This window comes from Littorina saxatilis, linkage group LG15 (assembly GCF_037325665.1).
Source record: "Littorina saxatilis isolate snail1 linkage group LG15, US_GU_Lsax_2.0, whole genome shotgun sequence".
In the NCBI taxonomy this organism is placed as follows: domain Eukaryota; kingdom Metazoa; phylum Mollusca; class Gastropoda; order Littorinimorpha; family Littorinidae; genus Littorina; species Littorina saxatilis.
In genome coordinates this window covers 8,086,970-8,110,285 of record NC_090259.1, presented here as the reverse complement: position 1 = coordinate 8,110,285, position 23,316 = coordinate 8,086,970, and the positions used below count along the sequence as shown (strand labels likewise).

Below are 23,316 nucleotides of genomic sequence, written 5' to 3'. Positions count from 1 at the left end.
AGGGCGGTGCTGCTTTGACATATAACGTGCGCAGCACACAAGACAGATGTCGCAGCACAGGCTTCATGTCTCACCCAGTCACATTATTCTGACACCGGACCAACCAGTCCTAGCACTAACCCCATAATGCCAGACGCCAGGCGGAGCAGCCACTAGATTGCCAATTTTAAAGTCTTAGGTATGACCCAGCTGGGGTTCGAACCCACGACCTGATCACGGGGTGGACGCCTTACCACTAGGCCAACCGTGCCGGTGTGTAAATCCCATTTAAGACCCCACCCCACTTCTTTTAAGGCCTTGCTTTCTCAGATATGCAGTTTATAACCACTGTAAATTTACCTCCATTTTTGGTCCTCCCCCCCCCCCCCCCCCCCCCACTTTTTTAAACATGATTTTCTCAGATTTTGGAGGTCGTAAAAAAGGTGGGTTCGAAAGTATCTCAAGCACACACACACACACACACACTTGCTACATGATGTGCATTCATTGTCTCTACCACTTTAGTAACACAACTATATTGTGCCAAACCGGCACGGTTGGCCTAGTGGTAAGGCGTCCGCCCCGTGATCGGGAGGTCGTGGGTTCGAACCCCGGCCGGGTCATACCTAAGACTTTAAAATTGGCAATCTAGTGGCTGCTCCACCTGGCGTCTGACATTATGGGGTTAGTGCTAGGACTGGTTGGTCCGGTGTCAGAATAATGTGACTGGGTGAGACATGAAGCCTGTGCTGCGACTTCTGTCTTAATGTGTGTGGCGCACGTTATATGTCAAAGCAGCACCGCCCTGATATGGCCCTTCGTGGTCGGCTGGGCGTTAAGCAAACAAACAAGTAACACAACTACATTGTGCCACAGTACAGTAGAACCTGTCCATAACAACCAGCCCAGGGTCCAATAGGTGGCTGTACTGAAAAGCCCCTGGCAAGCACATCTCCATATGCCCATTACGACCATCACGAAGGATCCCCGACAAGCTTTTTTTTCTTCTTTTTATTTCTCTCTACTTTCTTTTATACACAGTACTTGTATCATTGTATGTATAATGTTTCCTTTCCATTACGACCGTCTGTCAGTTCCTTGGGTGTTCTTCATAAACAGGAGCAACTGTTCCAAATTCTGCCTCACATTTTAATTGCCAGTAATTTACAATCACCACAATGAATACTTGTGTCATCATTCACATCATGCATCAACAATTCAACGACAAGTATGCTATCCACAGCACTTCTCTTTTGAAATCCTTCCATCACATGAAATGTTCTGTATTAACAACAGATTTGAAGGTAGATCACATTCAGTGAAATATCTTACAATGTAGTGTTAGATGGTTGAGTATTAGCAACACACACATACTAAAACCAGTCAAAATATATTTCTCTCCTGGAACAAAACTACAAACAAAATAAGCCAACATAATAATCTAGGTGCCCAACATTGCTTGGTTTCTTGACAAACATAATATTATTCCTAAATACCAATTAAGCTGGCTTTAGAAAAGACAGTTCATGTGCAAACCATGTTATAAAGCTGGTTGAGACTAGAGAGGATACAAAAGACTTGCATAAGAAGCAGGCACTGTTGGGCACCTTCTTTGATGTGAAGGGAGTCTTTCTTTCTTTCTTCATTTAGTGTTTAACGTCGTTTTCAACCATTCAAGGTTATATCGCGACGGGGGAAGGGGGGAGATGGGATAGAGCCACTTGTTAATTGTTTCTTGTTCACAAAAGCACTAATCAAAAAATTGCTCCAGGGGCTTGCAACGTAGTACAATATATGACCTTACTGGGAGAATGCAAGTTTCCAGTACAAAGGACGTAACATTTCTTACATACTGCTTGACTAAAATCTTTACAAACATTGACTATATTCTATACAAGAAACACTTAACAAGGGTAAAAGGAGAAACAGAACCTGTTAGTCGCCTCTTACGACATGCTGGTTAGCATCGGGTAAATTCTTTCTCGTCCCAACCAATATGGCCCCGCGGGGGGTGTGAAGGGAGTCTACGGTAGTGTACTGGAACGGTACTTCTTCTTTGTTCATTCATGTTTTTAGCACGAGTGGATTTTTACGTGTATGACCGTTTTTACCCCGCCATTCAGGCAGCATACGCTGATTTCGGGGGAGGCATGCTGGGTATTTTCGTGTTTCTATAATCCACCGAACTCTGACATTGATTACAGGATCTTTTCTGTGCGCACTTGGTCTTGTGCTTGCATGTACACACGAAGGGGACCTGGGAGATCGGTAAAATCTCCACTCTTAACCCACCAGGCGGCAGCGACCGGGATTCGAACTCACGACCTCCCGATTAGGAGGCCAACGTCTTACCACCACGCCACTGCGCCCGTCTACTGAAAAGGTACAAATCTAAAGAGACAAAAGGCACCTTTTCTCCTCCTTTGTTGAGTTAAGAACAGCTGTGGTTTATGAAGTTGGTCCCCAACTCTCACTGCATGCTATGCTAATCTTACCTAAAAATGTCTCCCGACAGACTTTCTTCTCTCAATGTCAATGATGCACCACCAAGTGGCCGCAGCTGTACCAGGCTTAAATGTCGACTCCCATTTACCAGGCTTAAATGTCGACTCCCATTTACCAGGCTTAAATGTCGACTCCCATTTACCAGGCTTAAATGTCGACTCCCATTTACCAGGCTTAAATGTCGACTCCCATTTACCAGGCTTAAATGTCGACTCCCATTTACCAGGCTTAAATGTCGACTCCCATTTACCAGGCTTAAATGTCGACTCCCATTTACCAGGCTTAAATGTCGACTCCCATTTACCAGGCTTAAATGTCGACTCCCATTCACCAGGCTTAAATGTCGACTCCCATTTACCAGGCTTAAATCTCGACTCCCATTTACCAGGCTTAAATGTCGACTCCCATTTACCAGGCTTAAAAAAATGTCGACTCCCATTTACCAGGCTTAAATGGCGACTCCCATTTACCAGGCTTAAATGTCGACTCCCATTTACCGTTTAATACTAAGTTCTATCTCTTTGAGTGACACACATGCAGACAAAAGATAAGAATATGGGTAGCGCAGTACTGATAGGCAGCTTCCTTTTCCCAAATATCAATACTTGCTCACTTGAGGGAAACAGACCCCACTTTTCTGGTCGACTCCTTTTCACTGCCCGTTCCATTAACAGAAGTGTCACAAATTGAACATTCCAATTTTCTTCTGATTGATGTTGAATTTCTGCTTTCTTTCAAGGCACAGAAATGACAGCATAATTCAGTACTCAAACTTAAAAAAAGACCTCACAGAGAGTTGCTTCCCCTGCACTGATCTCGAAGAAAGAAAATTGTTGTGCAATCTCTTTGATGAAAAATAAGTACTGTACAAGATTAGTACAGCAGTACCTGCGATGTGTGGACCCTCCCAGGAGAGGACACCTCTCTTAAAAGGACACCTTCTCTTGTCCCTTTTATATCATCTCTACCAAAATATACCTGTCATGAAAGGACACCTGCAATGTTGGCTGGTCCCAAGGGTGTTTCTTTCTTTATTTGGTGTTTAACATCGTTTTCAACCGTTCGAGGTTATATCGCGACGGGGAAAGGGGGGGAGATGGGATAGAGCCACTTGTTAATTTTCTTGTTCACAAAAGCACTAATCAAAAAATTGCTCCAGGGGCTTGCAACGTAGTACAATATATGACCTTACTGGGAGAATGCAAGTTTCCAGTACAAAGGACTTAACATTTCTTACATACTGCTTGACTAAAATCTTTACAAACATTGACTATATTCTATACAAGAAACACTTAACAAGGGTAAAAGGAAAAACAGAATCCGTTAGTCGCCTCTTACGACATGCTGGGGAGCATCGGGTAAATTCTTCGATCCCCCTAACCCGCGGGGGATTCCCAAGGGTGTCCTTTCATGGCAGGTACCACTGTATTGATATAAGTTGTTTGAAGGGCGTGTGTAGACGGGAGCTGTGGAATGCACTGTAATCATATCAATCAAGATTTACACACTGAGATCCAACACCATAAGAAACATGCATGCAGGAAGAATGGTTTTAACAATAGACGATTTCCAGAAATAACTCTGTCGGGTTTGTGCTGTGGAAGAGTTGCTTTTCCTCAGAAACATTGAGGGAAAAAAAACCAGGCGTCTTTATATAGGCCTATCACTAGCTGTTATGCTCCTGACATAAGTTTTTTTGCAAATTGAAATAGCATCTCTCCCTCTGCCTATTTCTCTAGCAAGCACCCGCTGTTCCAAACAACCATCCCAATCCCCTCGACTGTTCTTTTGAGGCACACACAGGGCAAGTAAATACATCAACCCCTCACTTTTTGCCTGCATTGTCCATGCATTGATCAGACACAGGTCAAGTAAATACATCAAACCCTCAGTTTTTGCCTGCATTGTCCATGCATTGATCAGACACAGGTCAAGTAAATACATCAAACCCTCACTTTTTGCCTGCATTCTCCATGCATTGATCAGACACAGGTCAAGTAAATACATCAAACCCTCAGTTTTTGCCTGCATTCTCCATGCATTGATCACACACAGGGCAAGTAAATACATCAAACCCTCACTTTTTGCCTGCATTGTCCATGCATTGATCACACACAGGGCAAGTAAATACATCAAACCCTCACTTTTTGCCTGCATTCTCCATGCATTGATCACACACAGGGCAAGTAAATACATCAACCCCTCACTTTTTGCCTGTATTGTCCATGCATTGATCAGACACAGGTCAAGTAAATACATCAAACCCTCACTTTTTGCCTGCATTGTCCATGCATTGATCAGACACAGGTCAAGTAAATACATCAAACCCTCACTTTTTGCCTGCATTCTCCATGCATTGATCAGACACAGGTCAAGTAAATACATCAAACCCTCAGTTTTTGCCTGCATTCTCCATGCATTGATCAGACACAGGTCAAGTAAATACATCAAACCCTCACTTTTTGCCTGCATTGTCCATGCATTGATCAGACACAGGTCAAGTAAATACATCAAACCCTCACTTTTTGCCTGTATTGTCCATGCATTGATCAGACACAGGTCAAGTAAATACATCAAACCCTCACTTTTTGCCTGCATTGTCCATGCATTGATCACACACAGGGCAAGTAAATACATCAAACCCTCACTTTTTGCCTGCATTGTCCATGCATTGATCAGACACAGGTCAAGTAAATACATCAAACCCTCACTTTTTGCCTGCATTGTCCATGCATTGATCACACACAGGTCAAGTAAATACATCAAACCCTCACTTTTTGCCTGCATTGTCCATGCATTGATCAGACACAGGTCAAGTAAATACATCAAACCCTCACTTTTTGCCTGCATTCTCCATGCATTGATCAGACACAGGGCAAGTAAATACATCAAACCCTCACTTTTTGCCTGCATTCTCCATGCATTGATCACACACAGGGCAAGTAAATACATCAAACCCTCACTTTTTGCCTGTATTGTCCATGCATTGATCAGACACAGGTCAAGTAAATACATCAAACCCTCACTTTTTGCCTGCATTGTCCATGCATTGATCACACACAGGGCAAGTAAATACATCAAACCCTCAGTTTTTGCCTGCATTGTCCATGCATTGATCAGACACAGGTCAAGTAAATACATCAAACCCTCACTTTTTGCCTGCATTCTCCATGCATTGATCAGACACAGGTCAAGTAAATACATCAAACCCTCACTTTTTGCCTGCATTGTCCATGCATTGATCACACACAGCACACATCTGGTCTATTCACCCCCTTTTCATGCATCCTTATCAAGTTCTGAACAATAAACATGAATAATCCGCCTGTACCACTCAGGATTTTGTTGTGTGTTGAAAATGGACTTGAAAAATACTGACTTAACTATTTTTATTTATTTCCACTAAATACTGTCAGAGTATATATAGGACATGGTGGCCGCTCCTACTGCTACGACTGCACTCACGGCCAAACCTGCAATCAAACACATTGAGTTTCTTAGACAATGTACCCTAACCAAAACATTTTTTTGAAGCAAAAACAAACAGACAAACATATTTTTTTGTATAGCAAAAATAAACAGACATCGCTGTGCTACTGATTCTATAGAATAAGATTACTTGCCTGTCAAGATTATTCTGGAGACAATATTTTTGTTCTCTTATCTGTGGTAAATACTTTGGCTTATTCTATTTTTGTTTAATGATTAAAAATAAAGAAGATAGATTAAAACACCTAATACTGTTGCTGGAGCAACACATGTATGAAGACACACACTCACGTTCATACAACCTACACACACACAAACATACCCCCCCACACACACACACAAACATACCCCCCCCACACACACACACACAAACATACCCCCACACACAAACACATCCCTACACACACACACATTCAAACGTATGTGCATACACACATTTTGACACAAACACACACAAACCCACACCCCTACACACATCCAAGCCAAACATCTTACAGTCCTGAGACAACACACATCCAACCCAAACATCTTACAGTCCTGAGACAACACACATCCAAGCCAAACATCTTCCAGTCCTGATACAACACACATCCAACCCAAACATCTTACAGTCCTGAGACAACACACATCCAACCCAAACATCTTACAGTCCTGAGACAACACACATCCAACCCAAACATCTTACAGTCCTGAGACAACACACATCCAACCCAAACATCTTCCAGTCCTGAGACAACACACATCCAACCCAAACATCTTACAGTCCTGATACAACACACATCCAACCCAAACATCTTCCAGTCCTGAGACAACACACATCCAACCCAAACATCTTACAGTCCTGATACAACACACATCCAACCCAAACATCTTCCAGTCCTGAGACAACACACATCCAAGCCAAACATCTTACAGTCCTGAGACAACACACATCCAACCCAAACATCTTACAGTCCTGATACAACACACATCCAACCCAAACATCTTACAGTCCTGATACAACACACATCCAACCCAAACATCTTCCAGTCCTGAGACAACACACATCCAACCCAAACATCTTACAGTCCTGAGACAACACACATCCAACCCAAACATCTTACAGTCCTGATACAACACACATCCAACCCAAACATCTTACAGTCCTGATACAACACACATCCAAGCCAAACATCTTACAGTCCTGATACAACACACATCCAAGCCAAACATCTTACAGTCCTGAGACAACACACATCCAACCCAAACATCTTACAGTCCTGAGACAACACACATCCAACCCAAACATCTTACAGTCCTGATACAACACACATCCAAGCCAAACATCTTACAGTCCTGATACAACACACATCCAACCCAAACATCTTACAGTCCTGATACAACACACATCCAACCCAAACATCTTACAGTCCTGATACAACACACATCCAACCCAAACATCTTACAGTCCTGAGACAACACACATCCAACCCAAACATCTTACAGTCCTGATACAACACACATCCAAGCCAAACATCTTACTGTCCTGATACAACACACATCCAACCCAAACATCTTACTGTCCTGATACAACACACATCCAACCCAAACATCTTCCAGTCCTGAGACAACACACATCCAAGCCAAACATCTTACAGTCCTGATACAACACACATCCAAGCCAAACATCTTCCAGTCCTGATACAACACACATCCAACCCAAACATCTTACTGTCCTGAGACAACACACATCCAACCCAAACATCTTACAGTCCTGATACAACACACATCCAACCCAAACATCTTACAGTCCTGATACAACACACATCCAACCCAAACATCTTACAGTCCTGAGACAACACACATCCAACCCAAACATCTTACAGTCCTGAGACAACACACATCCAACCCAAACATCTTACAGTCCTGATACAACACACATCCAAGCCAAACATCTTACAGTCCTGATACAACACACATCCAACCCAAACATCTTACAGTCCTGATACAACACACATCCAAGCCAAACATCTTACAGTCCTGAGACAACACACATCCAACCCAAACATCTTACAGTCCTGAGACAACACACATCCAACCCAAACATCTTACAGTCCTGATACAACACACATCCAACCCAAACATCTTACAGTCCTGATACAACACACATCCAACCCAAACATCTTACAGTCCTGAGACAACACACATCCAACCCAAACATCTTACTGTCCTGATACAACACACATCCAACCCAAACATCTTACTGTCCTGATACAACACACATCCAACCCAAACATCTTACAGTCCTGAGACAACACACATCCAACCCAAACATCTTACTGTCCTGATACAACACACATCCAACCCAAACATCTTACAGTCCTGATACAACACACATCCAACCCAAACATCTTACAGTCCTGATACAACACACATCCAACCCAAACATCTTACAGTCCTGAGACAACACACATCCAACCCAAACATCTTACAGTCCTGAGACAACACACATCCAACCCAAACATCTTACAGTCCTGATACAACACACATCCAAGCCAAACATCTTACAGTCCTGAGACAACACACATCCAACCCAAACATCTTACAGTCCTGAGACAACACACATCCAAGCCAAACATCTTACAGTCCTGATACAACACACATCCAACCCAAACATCTTACAGTCCTGAGACAACACACATCCAACCCAAACATCTTACAGTCCTGAGACAACACACATCCAACCCAAACATCTTACAGTCCTGAGACAACACACATCCAACCCAAACATCTTCCAGTCCTGATACAACACACATCCAACCCAAACATCTTACAGTCCTGAGACAACACACATGCAAAAGGCAAAACTCACCAATATAGACGGGCAACTTTGGTTTCTCAGGTTTTGATCCGTCTTGTGAGCTATTCAGGCTGTGGTCAGAGTGAGAGGCCGTCACCCAGTCATTCTCCCCTGAAACATGGATACATTTATATCAACATCCTGTGTGCTACTCAGGCTGTGCTCAGAGTGAGAAGCCGTCATAAAAGGTTGAGCAATCTAACATTTCAATTTTGAAACACTTGATAAAATAGCAAAGGAGAGAAAGCACTCAACATTAGTGAGAGACAGAGTGTTATACAGGACCAATAATGAGTATTGAATGGAACAATCAAGTCTCTACCTCTTGCAGTTTTCTTCCTATGCAACATCTTTCTTTGTTTACTTTTGAAGTCCAGTGATGAAAACCTCGCCTTTTTCAGGACTGAACAATACTAACTTTCAGTTACATTTCGAAAAACATCAGTGTAAAAATGAAACAGAAACCAAAAACATCAACTGACTTGCAGGGTGTTCGCAGTTCATTTCCAAGGACTCTGGATCTACTTTCAGGTCCAGCAACTCTTGGATTCTCTCGGTCACCTCCTCCACCTTCTCATCCTGGAACATGTAGTCGCAGATCTGCGCTCCGCTCTCCGTGGGAGCCGTGAACACTCGCACCGGGGTGTCAAACAGCTGACGACTATCTAGCACTGCAAAGGAAACTCAAGTGTCAAGGTTGATAAATAGACGAACTTTGGATATAACTCTGTCAGGTTTGTGTTTATTGTGAAATAGTGAATACTCTTGCTTTTAGAGAGGTAAGCTTTCTACAAGTGTTTCTTGTCCATGTGTTTTAGACACACCCCTTGCTAGTGACTGGCCTATAATGTCCCGTGGAACTCCCCTTGCTAGTGACTGGCCTATAATGTCACGTGGAACTCGTATAACAGTAAAAACAAAACCCATACATACTCAATAGAGTTATTTCCGAATATCATCTATTGCTTATTGATTTTTGATTTAGATCCAACCAGCTTCATACCATGACTCCTTGACTGTCATGCATCCTTTTTTATTTCTACATTTCCCACACCCAGTGTTGTTTCCAGACTCGCAGGACAATAGGTCACATGGAACTGGATGGAACACGTGCATAGGTCCAAACGTCCTTGTTACACACACACATGCATGCACGCACGCACGCACGCACACACACACACAAATATACATACACACACACATACACACACACACACACAAACACACACACACAAACACACACACAGAAGGCCTCCTATAAGACGGTTGACTGACTAGGCCTCAGAACAATGCACCAGATGAGAAAAGTGTGTCAGTGACCGAAGACCAAAGCCCGAGAACAACACTGCACATCAGTGCATATCAGTCTGCAAAGGCTCATAAACTCAAAACATCCTCAATAAATCTAAATTATTTTTGAGAGAATATGAAAAACTCACACACAAAAAAACCACAGAATCCTACTCAGCACCTAAACCATCGTCTTCTACATTACTATCTTGTACTTTAAAAAATCATGGAAACTTGTACCCTGTCAATATCATCAATCAAACTTCTATATAAAAAAAAGTAAGCTTACAGCCTTATCAAACGATTCAAAGAAAGAAAAGAAATATCATACCGCTGGCTTCATCAGTCAGATCCAAATCTTCACTCAGAAGTTCACATCTTGCACAGAGACTGCGTATAACATCTGTCTTGACAGCCTGAAAAAGAAGATCAAACCATCAAATTTCAAAGCCTATTCACTTTAGAAGTCACTAACTTTGTCTGTGGTCGATCTACGTTTTGAACAAACAGGGGTTAAAAATACCCACACAGTCTAGTCATTGTGGCAGATCCTGCTTATTGTACATGTGACTCATCACATACCTGTCAAGTCCTACGCATTCTGCGTAATTCTTACGGTTTTTCGGTGTTTTTTGGGTCCTACGTCGTATACCTCAAACCATACACCTTCAAGTGCTGGATCAGTCTGGGAGCTGACACACTGACTGCCTTCTTACAGGTCAAAATTAACTCTGATGCATGCTGCCATGATTTTAAGGTGACTGGCAGCATGATTGACAAAGCAAAGATTTGCACAGATGAATACAACAAAGAACACAAGTGACAAGTGACAAAAAAAATGAACGAACAAGAGTGCAGTGTAAATGTATTACATGTAGTGGTAAATAAAGAGCAGTTTGTGTAGAAAGGAATTTATGTGTTTTACTTTTAGTTTGCGAAAAACAATCTGATTGGTTTAGTGTGTATGCGTGAGAAGTTGAATTTGTGCGTTTAACCACATCCTGATCCACGCATTAACTATGGTTTTTGATCCCCAACTATGGTTTCTTATGCCATTTACTATGGTCAGAGGCCAAAAGTACTTGACAGGTATGCTCATCAGCTACCAACGTGCATGCATCAGTTAGATGAGGAATGCCTGCTTCATTCTATGTTCACAAATTCAAGTGCAAGACAAGAAGAAGACAGTCTAGTCACTGATTTGTTGTTTGGTTGCCTTTGCATATGAGTGTGTGTCGTGCTGGCTTATAATTATATGAGTGTGTGTCGTGCTGGCTTATAATTATATGAGTGTGTGTCGTGCTGGCTTATAATTATATGAGTGTGTGTCGTGCTGGCTTATAATTATATGAGTGTGTGTCGTGCTGGCTTATAATTATATGAGTGTGTGTTGTGCTGGCTTATAATTATATGAGTGTGTGTCATGCTGGCTTATAATTATATGAGTGTGTGTCGTGCTGGCTTATAATTATATGAGTGTGTGTTGTGCTGGCTTATAATTATATGAGTGTGTGTCGTGCTGGCTTATAATTATATGAGTGTGTGTCGTGCTGGCTTATAATTATATGAGTGTGTGTCGTGCTGGCTTATAATTATATGAGTGTGTGTCGTGCTGGCTTATAATTATATGAGTGTGTGTCGTGCTGGCTTATAATTATATGAGTGTGTGTCGTGCTGGCTTATAATTATATGAGTGTGTGTTGTGCTGGCTTATAATTATATGAGTGTGTGTCATGCTGGCTTATAATTATATGAGTGTGTGTCGTGCTGGCTTATAATTATATGAGTGTGTGTCGTGCTGGCTTATAATTATATGAGTGTGTGTCGTGCTGGCTTGTATGCATCTGTGTTTTGATGGACAGATTCCGCTTGCTCTTCAATCATCAGCAACCATTTTGTTCCTGACTTTTTGTCTAAACCCTTTCAAAGTCTCAAAAAATCTAAATTCTTACAAATATCCTTTGATCTTTTGGTCCCTGATGTCTTGTGTCAAAAGCTGACTACAGTGGGACCCCCCTTTTAAGACCCCCAAGTTTAAGACCTTGCTTTTTCAGTCTTTCTATATTCTATACAAGAAACATTTAACAAGGGTAAAAGGAGAAACAGAATCCGTTAGTCGCCTCTTACGACATGCTGGGGAGCATCGGGTAAATTCTTCCCCCTAACCCGCGGGAGGTCGAGGGTTCGAATCCCGGCCACGGCCGCCTGGTGGGTCAATTTTTGTAAAGATTTTAGTCAAGCAGTATGTAAGAAATGTTAAGTCCTTTGTACTGGAAACTTGCATTCTCCCAGTAAGGTCATATATTGTACTACGTTGCAAGCCCCTGGAGCAAATTTTTGATTAGTGCTTTTGTGAACAAGAAACAATTGACAAGTGGCTCTATCCCATCTTCCCCCTTTCCCCGACGCAATATAACCCTTCGTGGTTGAAAACGACGTTAAACACCAAATAAAGAATCAGTCTTTCTGTTCATTACATCAGCAAATGTACCTCCATTTTAAGACTCCCTCAATCTGATTGACCTGTGGCGGGGATGTAGCTCAGTCGGTAGCGCGCTGGATTTGTATCCAGTTGGCCGCTGTCAGCGTCCCCACGTTCGGCGAGAGATTTATTTCTCAGAGTCAACTTTGTGTGCAGACTCTCCTCGGTGTCCGAGCACCCCCGTGTGTACACGCAAGCACAAGACCAAGTGCGCACAAAAAAGATCCTGTAATCCATGTCAGAGTTCGGTGGGTTAGAGAAACACGAAAATACCCAGCATGCTTCCTCCGAAAACGGCGTATGGCTGCCTGAATGGCGGGGTAAAAAACGGTCATACACGTAAAATTCCACTCGTGCACGAGTGTATGTGGGAGTTTCAGCCCACGAACGCAGAAGAAGAAGAAGATTGACCTGATTTTCTCAGATTGTTTGGGGTCTTAAAAGGGTAGTTCCACTATACTTACATCAACAGCCTCCTTGATTGTAGCTTTCCACTGCACAAACGCTCTGCAAACAATGATTCCTCTGACCGACACAATCTTCTTCCCCTCCTTCACTTCCGGCTCCTCCATGTCAGGCGTTCTTTTCTGCAATCACACAAAGGGGAAGCATGCTTCAGCACAACTCCTAAAGATACACTGAGGATAAAGTATCATAAAGTTCTGAGAGATTACCCTCATGTAAATCCGGGCTGCTTTAATTTCAACAACTGAACCCTTGCAAAATGACCGACCAAAGGACAGAAATATATATAGATGTTATAGACAAGCGGTCACCAAGGAGAATTGGTCGCTCAGACAGGTTGAATTATGCACTAAAAAATTCTTTTAAGAACCCCCCACCAATTTAATTTAAGACAGCACATTTTCAGGTTTTAAAAGATAGAGACTCTTATAATGAAGGTAAATTTACAGACATCGGGAACAGAAAAGCTGCAAAAGTAAAAAGTGGAAAGTCTTAAATTTGAGGGTCTTAAAAAAGGGTGTTCCACCGTGCACTTATTTCCAAGCAGCAAACAGGTTAAGACCCATTCTGATCATCATCGCTCCATGGCTATCGCCAGTTATCTCTCTGACCGGACGCTAAAGTCCTACGCGAATCTATCAAAACAAGAATACAGAGTTATCTCCCATATGTTGTTTGCGAGCAGTGTTCGCGAGACGAAAATGATTGCAGATTGGCCGACTTCGACAGTGATCTCCGTTCTGTTCTTCACAGTTATGATAAAGACATCGTTCTAAGGTCAAAACAAGACGAAATTTTGGGACTGCTGCCCGAAGGTATGGTTGCATCACTGTCAGAAAAAATCGCCTGATCCAGCGAGCGCCGAAACCAAACGGTTGATTATCACGTGACACTTTTGCCATATTTAGAGTTGTTTGCACAGTAAATACAGCCGCGAAAAATAGCTCGCTTGAAACTGTCTTACATATCAATTCCTTTGTAATTTAAAAATTACACAACACCATGAAAAATCATTATCGACGATCGCGAATCTGCTTATATCCATAACACATTACGAAAAGATCTAAATATGTAAAAATAAAATCAATTTTCTCGCCAGACAAGGAAAACCAAGGCATCCTGTCAGGGAGAGAATGAGCCGAACTCATTATGACCTGAGGTCAGGATGGTTAAGACCATGCTTTTTTTCAGACTTTCTATTGATAACCTCTGTCACTTTTAAGACTGGTTTTGTTGCAATCTTGAAATGGGAATGCCACTGAACTGACGGCAGACTGAACTGACAGGATTGTGCTTTTTTTATTGTCTGTCCTGTTTAAGACCAAATTTTCTCAGATTAAGGTCAGAATGAGGTCAGATTAAGGTCTTAAAATGGGAGTGCGACTGTACTGACTGCAGACTGTATTGACTGCAGACTGTATTGACTGCAGACTGTATTGACTGCAGACTGTATTGACTGCAGACTGTATTGACTGCAGACTGTATTGACTGCAGACTGTATTGACTGCAGACTGTATTGACTGCAGACTGTATTGACTGCAGACTGTATTGACTGCAGACTGAACTGACTGCAGACTGTATTGACTGCAGACTGAACTGACCAAAGGCATGAGGAAGTCGACATTGTAGGTGTCCTCCAAGATGACAGAGATAGAGTCCTTGCCCCTCTTGCCCTCTGGGAAGGCCGCCAGAAGCTCCGTCTTGTCGCGTACTTCTCCGCTCACTAGTGCCACACTGTCCCACACGTTCTGGCAAAACGGTGCCACTGCGGTCTGGTTGTGAGATAGAAAAACAATAAAATTAACAGGATGATTATTTATGAGTTAAGTGAAAGAAAGCACACTCATCAAAAACTGTGGAAAATAAACCTGCCACTGCTTCTGCACTGCTTTTTTCCCCTTCACGTTGCTGTAATTTGAATGACAGATTTTATGGGTTAAAAGATAAAATGGGAAAAAAACCTGTCTTCTGTCGCCCAAAGTTATACAGGTCAGGTTTGGGGGTTGAATTGATGCGAAATGGCTCAGAATTAGAGTTTGAACATTCTATTATTCAAATCAAAATACAGTCGCACCTGTCCACAAAGATCACTCAAGATACTGACCAGAAGTGTTCTTTACAGACAGGTGGTCGTTATAGACACAGTCCCCCTTTCGGTGAGAGAGTTTTGAAGAACAAAATCGAAACAGTTAAAAAGTCTCTTCGAGTTCCTGGGAAAAGAATATGATGTACAGCAGTCCCTCTCATGAACGGACACCCTTGGGCCATAGCAAAACTGTCCGTACATTGCAGGTGTCCGGTCACGGGAGGGGTGACCACACCACCCCCTCCCCCATACACTCACACAGAGACACACAAACAACAGGATTGAGTCTATGCTAACCACTTCTTGTGGCTACTAAACAATAACAACAAACTCCTAATATTTCTTTAAACGTTCTGTAAAAAATGATTTGTATGAATGGTGTTGAAAAGAAGAGATAAAATAAATCCTCAAGGCAGTGAACGCACTCACCATGCACTGACATACGAAAGCAGCCACACAAACACAGCACAGAGGCATGTGTGCAGATGCATTGCGAGAATAAGCTTGAAAACCAGTTTGAATAAAAAGCAGCAGATAGAGCTGCATGTCATAATCATGTAATTTATTTTCTTCTTGTCTGGCTTTATTGACTGCATGCCGATCTTGTGGCAGTGACTTTTCACTTTTTAGTCAAAATACACTGTACACAACACCGCTCTCACTCTCCCTCACTGCCTACCCTAAGCCGTGACAACTGATGCTTGGAAACTGTGTGGAAGAGTACACCTTTCTATTTCTCTCCAATGATCTTCCTGCTGACAGTGACACCTGACACCCCACTGAGTTTAGCCAGCTACACCCCCCCCCCTCTCTCCCTCCCTTCCCCCAGCCATGTACTGTTTGGGGCAGTGGCCAGAAAGGTGCCAGCTGCACTGTTCACTGAGAGCAAAACCAGGGCGACTGTGTCTAACTTTTGACAAAGCAAGACAACTGAAGGGTTCACAGATTAGGCAACCGACTCACTGGTCAAGACAACTGAAGGGTTCACAGATTAGGCAACCGACTCACTGGTCAAGGCTGAGGGGACACAAGAGTATCTTGTCAATGAAAGAGGTTACATACAGACACACGATGCTGAGAACTGTGGCCGATTTTTCACTCTCTTTCTCTGAGGGCCTTCATTGACTGTGGCTTCTGTTGTTTACATCCAACTGACAAAAATAAAGAGCATAGTGCATTTTCATGTTGGCATCTTCGCATGTACTCCACTCCTGACCAACACTACCCCCCTCCTGATGGGTACACGTGCACTCAAGTTATCAGTGACAGTGACTGTCATCACGCCTTTGCGGCTGTGACCTTTGTACCAAGAGCCGGACTGCTCTGTTATCGATTTTGTTGTGGTGAAAATTTGATGATGGTCTGTCCGTACATTGCAGGTATGACCTGCTGTTGGGACCGAAAATGAGTGTCCGCGTCCACGTTTTGCAGGTGTCCGTTTAAGGGGAGGCAAATATAGAAGGAAAACACTCCGTGCCGAGCAAATGTGTCCGTACATGTCAGGTGGCCGCTCACGCCGGGGGCCGTACATTGCAGGGACTGCTGTACCACAAAATTAATGATTTGCGTAAAATTAGATGGCAATAAAACAACCATACAAAAATCATCTTGAACAAGAGAAATAAAAAGAACTGGTCTGTAAATTATTTCTTTTCAAATTGAAACGAAAGTGTATCCGTAACTTACGGTGCACACACACAGACACCCACACATCCACACCCACCCACACACAGACAAAGTATCTCACCTGGATGTTTTTGAGCCAAGACTGCTCTTTGGCTTGTGCCAGCACGGCGAAGGACACGTCCACAGCCACCGCCGACTCCAGCCTCAGCCACCGCGTGGCGCTCGAATAACGCCACTCTGCAGGCCGCAGCGTACTCTGCAATACATCGCATACTAACAATGTAAATTTAGATTTTAAATGTAAATGAAAATGTCAGCAAGTGTATCTTACTTGGACCTTATGTCCTTACAGCAAATCTGTTTTACCTCTTTACTTCAGTGTATAAAAATATATCTGTCATGACAGGAAACCTGTAATATAGAGACACTTATGACAGGTCCCAAAGGTGTCCTTTCATCACAGGTACTACTGCATTCTTAAAGTGTTGTCTATTCATAAAAAGGTGGAGGGTGGATGTTAAAAAAAAATGGCCGCCAACGCTGCACAGAACTGTGTACCAAATTCTGTACAGCGAAGGCGGCCTGAATCCTGACCTACACTGCTTGCGCGCACCTCACTGTGTCATTCAACGTTCGACTTCGGCCGGGGTAACTTCCGGTCGGCTCTACAGCGCTCACGGATGAGCAAACCCCTTTCCAAAGCAACCGAAGACAAAATAAAGAGAAAAAAAAACTATCACGAAAAACCGCATTACATTTCACTTACTGCAAAACATTCTGGAGCAGCTTTACAAATTACCTTCATTGCCTATAAGAGTATGTTCCTCATGCCCTGCAAAAGCGTCAAACTTCCCCATCGCTAATCCCTCTTGTTTTGCACACATGTGTTACATCAATCGCAACACATGGTCTTTTGTCGCCATTTCCCTGACGGTGTCACGAGATGACCTTGACACGTCTACTTGCAACAAACGAACGAAGTTTTACCTAACTTTAGTGAATATAATAGAAAGGGTCAGTGCATCACCAAACAACGGTGACAGAATTTGCTGCATTCACTCGTTACCAAAACAAGAACAGACGTCTAAGGGGTCAATTCCAGGAATAGCCTAAAAAAGAATGTGTTAAAACTTGCTACCTATTGCCATATCCGGTACAACTGTTACGTTTCGGTAAAAAGACATCCAAGCACGCCTGCCAGTTTTGTGTACACTGGAAGAAAGTCGTTCACTGGTCTATAAATGGACTTCGAGCACATGAGCGTAAGTAAACATTCAATATTTGGTCATAAAAAATGTTTTGCGATACATACATTATGCTTTTAAAAATCAAAACCTTTCCTTCGAAATAATTTTTCTTTTGGGTGCTGTTCACGGTAAGGGGCACAACTCTCGACACTTTTGTTTCCAATGTAAACAAACGTCAAACCGATCGCATGAGAGAGAGAGAGAGAGAGAGAGAGAGAGAGAGAGAGAGAGAGAGAGAGAGAGAGAGAGAGAGAGAGAGAGAGTACACGAATACGAATGTTTCATTTTTTGTAAAATTGTGGTGAGAGAGAGATATATTCATAACTGTCCCTTTGTTATATAGGATGAAGATTTCAATGATCTGATGTATGAGGGAAACTCCTCCGAGGAGGAAGACGAGGAAGGTGGCGATGAACCAGATGAACCTGATGAGGAAGAGCAGTAAGTTTACATTGCTTGCACATTTTTAAAAATTGACCTTTTGGATGTATATAAATATAATTTGTATTGCTTAATTGTCATCACCCAAAGACCTGGAAATAATTCCCCTATGAAGACAAAATGTGGATACTGTCACATTTCTATGTTTATTTTGAAGAGATTAGTGAGGATCAAGGGCCCCAAGTATGGACCACATTTTGTTGTATATGAATAATTAACTTGTTTTTGCATGCAGATGTATCATTGTGTGCTTGGTATTTTGTTCTCTTTAGTTAACCATTGCGCCTACTTATAGAGTCAATAAGCTTGGAAAGACATTTCGCAACAATTAAATACAGAAACAGAACGAAGGTCCATACCAAGAGCCTGGGCTACAACTATTTGAGTAATTCATTTTGTTACAGGCTGAGGACACCCAATGAATATGCAAAAATGTTCCTGAATGCAGCTATTGCTGACAAGCGGTATATTGTTGACGAGACGGTCCTTGTCAACACTGTGAAAAGATTACCGTGTGACAACTGTGGAGCTCCAGCATTAGGCGTGACATTGACGAAGAAATCCACTGCAGGTGGTGGAGTAAGATTTGAATACTATTGTATGGTAAGTGGAATTTTCTTATCAATCTTAACAGTAACATGTGATTATAAAAACACCCATGCTCAATTGACCTGCTCTATATCATTGTCAAAATTATGTGTTTATCAGCCCCTTACTTAAATCCTATTGAATGTAACGCATGCTGCATCACTTCATGATTATTTATAAATAAATTTTATTTGCACAGAACCAGCACAAGAACACCTGGTCCTCTACCCGCTGGTATGGGGCCAAAAGTTTGACAGGTCAGCTGCTGGTGCTGTGCACACTGCTGGCGGGCCTAACTTACCACCAGATGGCACAGTTTGCTAAGTTCCTGCAACTTGCTTTTCCAGCGAGGTCAACATTTTTCAAGTTGCAGCGGCTATTTTACAAGCCCTTGAAAACGTATTATTCCAAATCAATGGAAGAAACACGTACACAAACTCGGGCAAAAGTTGTTGCTGTGGACACACGGTTTGACTCCCCAGGTTTGTAAATAAAATGTGTTTGACTAAATGTGTGTGTGTGTGTGTGTCACTGTGTGTGTCACAGATTTTAACACTTAGAAACATGTTCACAATGAAAACTAGATACTTTCCACATAAAGACTAAAAAAGATTGTAACAATATGGTCAGTCAAGTATTACTTCTGCTTACTTGTTCAATTTCATGTCTTTGTGAATGAACACTTGTAACTAAGCAATGAAAAGTGCATTAGAAATACTATTGCATGTGTCATATCTTGCAATACATGTGCACATTTGAACAATTCAATACTTGCAACCAATCATGGTACCTGTATAACTGAATTTGGCTGTATGTGCTGTTGCAGGATATTGTGCGTCCAAAGCTACCACAGTCTTCATGGAATATGACACAAAAGCAATTGTCCATGCAGAGTTTTGTGACCACCGCTCAACAAACAGGCAGTCAGCCACCATGGAGTACCACAACATCCAGAGGGGGTTGCCTGCCATGAAAGATCTTCAAGTTGAAGAAATTGTGTCGGATGCCAGCTCTGTCATCAAAGCTGCCTTAGGTACTGACAAAATTAATGGGATCAAATGTGACCAAAACCAGTGCCATAATTTTATGCCTAAAGAAAGAACTATTTTGAAACAAAGCCGTTTATGTTTTAAGATATTGAGAAACTGTAAAGTATGTGTCAAATCAAGAGAGGTCAAGGAAGACTGACAAACAAAAAGCTTGCATGTCTACTTTTTGAACAAAAACTAGATGATCATATATACATACATAGAACATACACATGCAGCTGTGAAATACAGAATCTGTTTTTACTTCCAGGTGAAGAGGACACCATTTTCCATTCAATGGACCTATGGCACAAGGGGAAAAACATTGCAGAAATGTATGTACAGGTTCTCTGACAAATTTAGTGTCAACCCAATTTTGTTTTCCTGATGCCGTACGTATGACCATGTACACAGAATACGATAATGTTTGACTTTTAGTGGACAAAATTCAGATTTTAAAAAGAAGCTTGCTTTGTTTATTGTGTAAGAGAACTGTTATCAATATCATATTTTAAATGATAGACGGAATAGTGATGTGGTTTTTTTCATTTGTTAACCAGGGTCCTGACTGGTGCCAAAAACAAGGATTGCAGAGCCCTGAAGAAATGGGCAAAGCCAACAGTGGCCCACTTTTGGTCCTGTGCAGTTGCCTGTAAAGGAGACCAAGAAAAAATGGACCGAAGGTGGGCTGGACTACTGTGGCATGTACAAGGCATCCATGAATGGACTGTTGGCAGATGCCACCACGCCCCTGATAAAGATGCCAGTCTGCCCTTACTCATAGAAGGCAGTCCGGATGGTGAAGCCTTTCGGTAAACTTAATTCACACGGACACAAGCATGCGTACATATGTGCATTCACACGCAAAAAAGTAAGTGAGGAAATGAAAATTACTCAAAATCAATCTAACTTTATTACAGGGCATTACAACAGCCCACACAAGATACAAACATGTATTTATATGTTTCTTCATACACAAACATAACTCACTTCCTGTCTTTCTACCTATCCAAAGCCCCCTCTCTCCCCTCCCTATGAACAGGAACAGGTACAAATACAATGTTTGTTTCATTGAACTGAAATAGATGTCATTACATTTCATACAACTGACAATGCTGAAACTATATTTCCATACGTGAAAGTCAGTGTGAACAATTTTTGGGGTGGCAGAATATAAATGGACAACTCTAACATATTTCTATATTTGTGTCAACAGGAAGATCATCATGAATCCAAACCTCCTGGCATCCTTGGAGTACTACAGCAGAGCCAGACACACCTCCTCAGTAGAGAACTTTTTCTCCCATACGCTACTGCACTACGCACCCAAAAGAATTCAGTTCTCCTATGATGGATATTGCATCAGGTATATACAATATTTTTGATTTGTTTCAAACCAAGCTGTCACCACCAAAGTTCAATGTAAACATGTGCAACTGATACCTTTTTATGTTACAAACACATTTATGAATGTGTTCGTGTGTTTTCAAATTCCTATTTTTGTTTTTATTAGTGACTAATCCTTTTTTCCAACTGAACAACTTTATGGCACAACATATTGACATGGTATTTATAAGCCCCTTCATTTTATGACTGGCAAAAACTTACTCTTCTTTCTCATTGTGGACATTGTCATTCCTGCCTACTTCCTTTGTTTGCAGGTTGATAAATGCTCTGACAATTGTTTCAGGAACATGATTGCGATCCTGGATCACAACCACAACCTGACACGTGCAGACCAACTGTCCTCAAATGGAAACCCATATATCAACTGCCAGCTGTCGCGACGAACCAAGGAATGGGTCGCATACAAGCGTATGGAGGCTAAGGAATACTCCTACATTCCTGATAATTATATGTGTGCACATTGACACTGATATAAAAACACCGAGTTCTTATTTATATAGTTTTATAACGTTTCACAATCATCATTTTGTTTTCATTTTATTCCATGCATACATATTTGTAAAAATGAAATATGTTAATTGTTATGAAAAAAAAGTCAGCACATGTACTATTTACTTTTCGATGACAGATAATTCATGGAAATGTCAGTCAAAAAATGGAATAGATCTTTTTTGACGTTACAGATCTTCTCTGCGTTTGCCTGGACGGGGTATATGGGGTAGGAAATCACACAGCCAGGCTGACTGACACTGGACTCTACCTGCGCAACCTGGGAAAGGCCCAGAGAAAGAATCCTGGGGCATGGACTGTGTTCCAGCAACAGGAAAGCCGTGGGAAACACTCCAGTAAGTTCATCTACCTTATTCGTACATTGACAGTACATGTATCATGTACTGTTTTGACTGTAAATATTACATTGTTCAGACAGGAACATTAGATCATAAACAGAACAATGCAAATACATACTTATAAACACTGTCAAAAAAATGTCATAAGAATTGGTATGTGGTGTGCTTTTCTCGAGGAGTAAACATTTCATTTCCTAACATACAGTAGTTGGTAGTCTGAAATTCAGTAATATTGTAAAAAACCGGCACGGTTGGCCTAGTGGTAAGGCATCCGCCCCGTGATCGGGAGGTCGTGGATTTGAACCCCGGCCGGGTCATACCTAAGACTTTAAAATTGGCAATCTAGTGGCTGCTCCGCCTGGCGTCTGGCATTATGGGGTTAGTGCTAGGACTGGTTGGTCCGGTGTCAGAATAATGTGACTGGGTGAGACATGAAGCCTGTGCTGCGACTTCTGTCTTGTGTGTGGCGCACGTTATATGTCAAAGCAGCACCGCCCTGATATGGCCCTTCATGGTCGGCTGGGCGTTAAGCAAACAAACCAAATATTGTAAAAAGAACGCTCGTGTAGTGCCACCATCCTGTTTGGTTGCCTTCCTAAGCTTCCACAACACAATCTCTCTCGTTGTGACACTGCCATAAAACAAATATACTAAACTGCAGCGGTTGCCTAGAATATCATAAAGAAGAGGAATATTCTATCAAATACATAGTACATATGAAATGCATGACTGCAAATGCACTTATCACCCGTTAAGAACATGTTCTAAGGTGGAAAAGTGTTTTTACATCAATCAACCACACTATTTTGGATGTAGCTGTGATGTCTCTTGAATAATGGATCTCCCAAATCAAGCAAAAAATAAGTATGTGTCATCAGTTTGGAATACATATTTGACTAAATGTCAGATAAAGCAATGTTCAGCAACTTATTCCAACAAGACAGAAAAACAAGTCTGCCAAGAGATTAAAAAAATCCATTTAACCATCTGTTGGTC

General features: G+C 41.9%; 2 protein-coding genes across 2 annotated transcripts in view; one reads left to right on the top strand and one right to left on the bottom strand.

Annotated features, from left to right (window-relative positions):
- Positions 1–354: 354 nt before the first annotated feature.
- LOC138948415 (protein odr-4 homolog) overlaps positions 355–23,316 on the bottom strand; it is a 39,939-nt gene continuing 16,977 nt past the window's right edge. Inside the window, exons 6-12 of the mRNA XM_070319949.1 lie at positions 16,883–17,017; positions 14,651–14,821; positions 13,049–13,171; positions 10,434–10,518; positions 9,295–9,483; positions 8,825–8,923; positions 355–5,957 (exon numbers count right to left, since the gene is read on the bottom strand). Coding sequence (XP_070176050.1) covers positions 5,887–5,957; positions 8,825–8,923; positions 9,295–9,483; positions 10,434–10,518; positions 13,049–13,171; positions 14,651–14,821; positions 16,883–17,017 — 873 coding nt within the window. The 3' untranslated portion in view covers positions 355–5,886. The remainder of the gene's footprint in view (positions 5,958–8,824; positions 8,924–9,294; positions 9,484–10,433; positions 10,519–13,048; positions 13,172–14,650; positions 14,822–16,882; positions 17,018–23,316) is intronic.
- Positions 17,265–22,097, top strand: LOC138948414 (uncharacterized). The gene is made up of 8 exons (XM_070319948.1): positions 17,265–18,449; positions 18,854–19,052; positions 19,237–19,519; positions 19,864–20,070; positions 20,337–20,400; positions 20,626–20,877; positions 21,282–21,431; positions 21,756–22,097. The coding sequence occupies exons 1-8, from the start codon at positions 18,373–18,375 to the stop codon at positions 21,934–21,936; spliced, it is 1,413 nt and encodes a 470-aa protein (XP_070176049.1). The 5' UTR covers positions 17,265–18,372; the 3' UTR covers positions 21,937–22,097.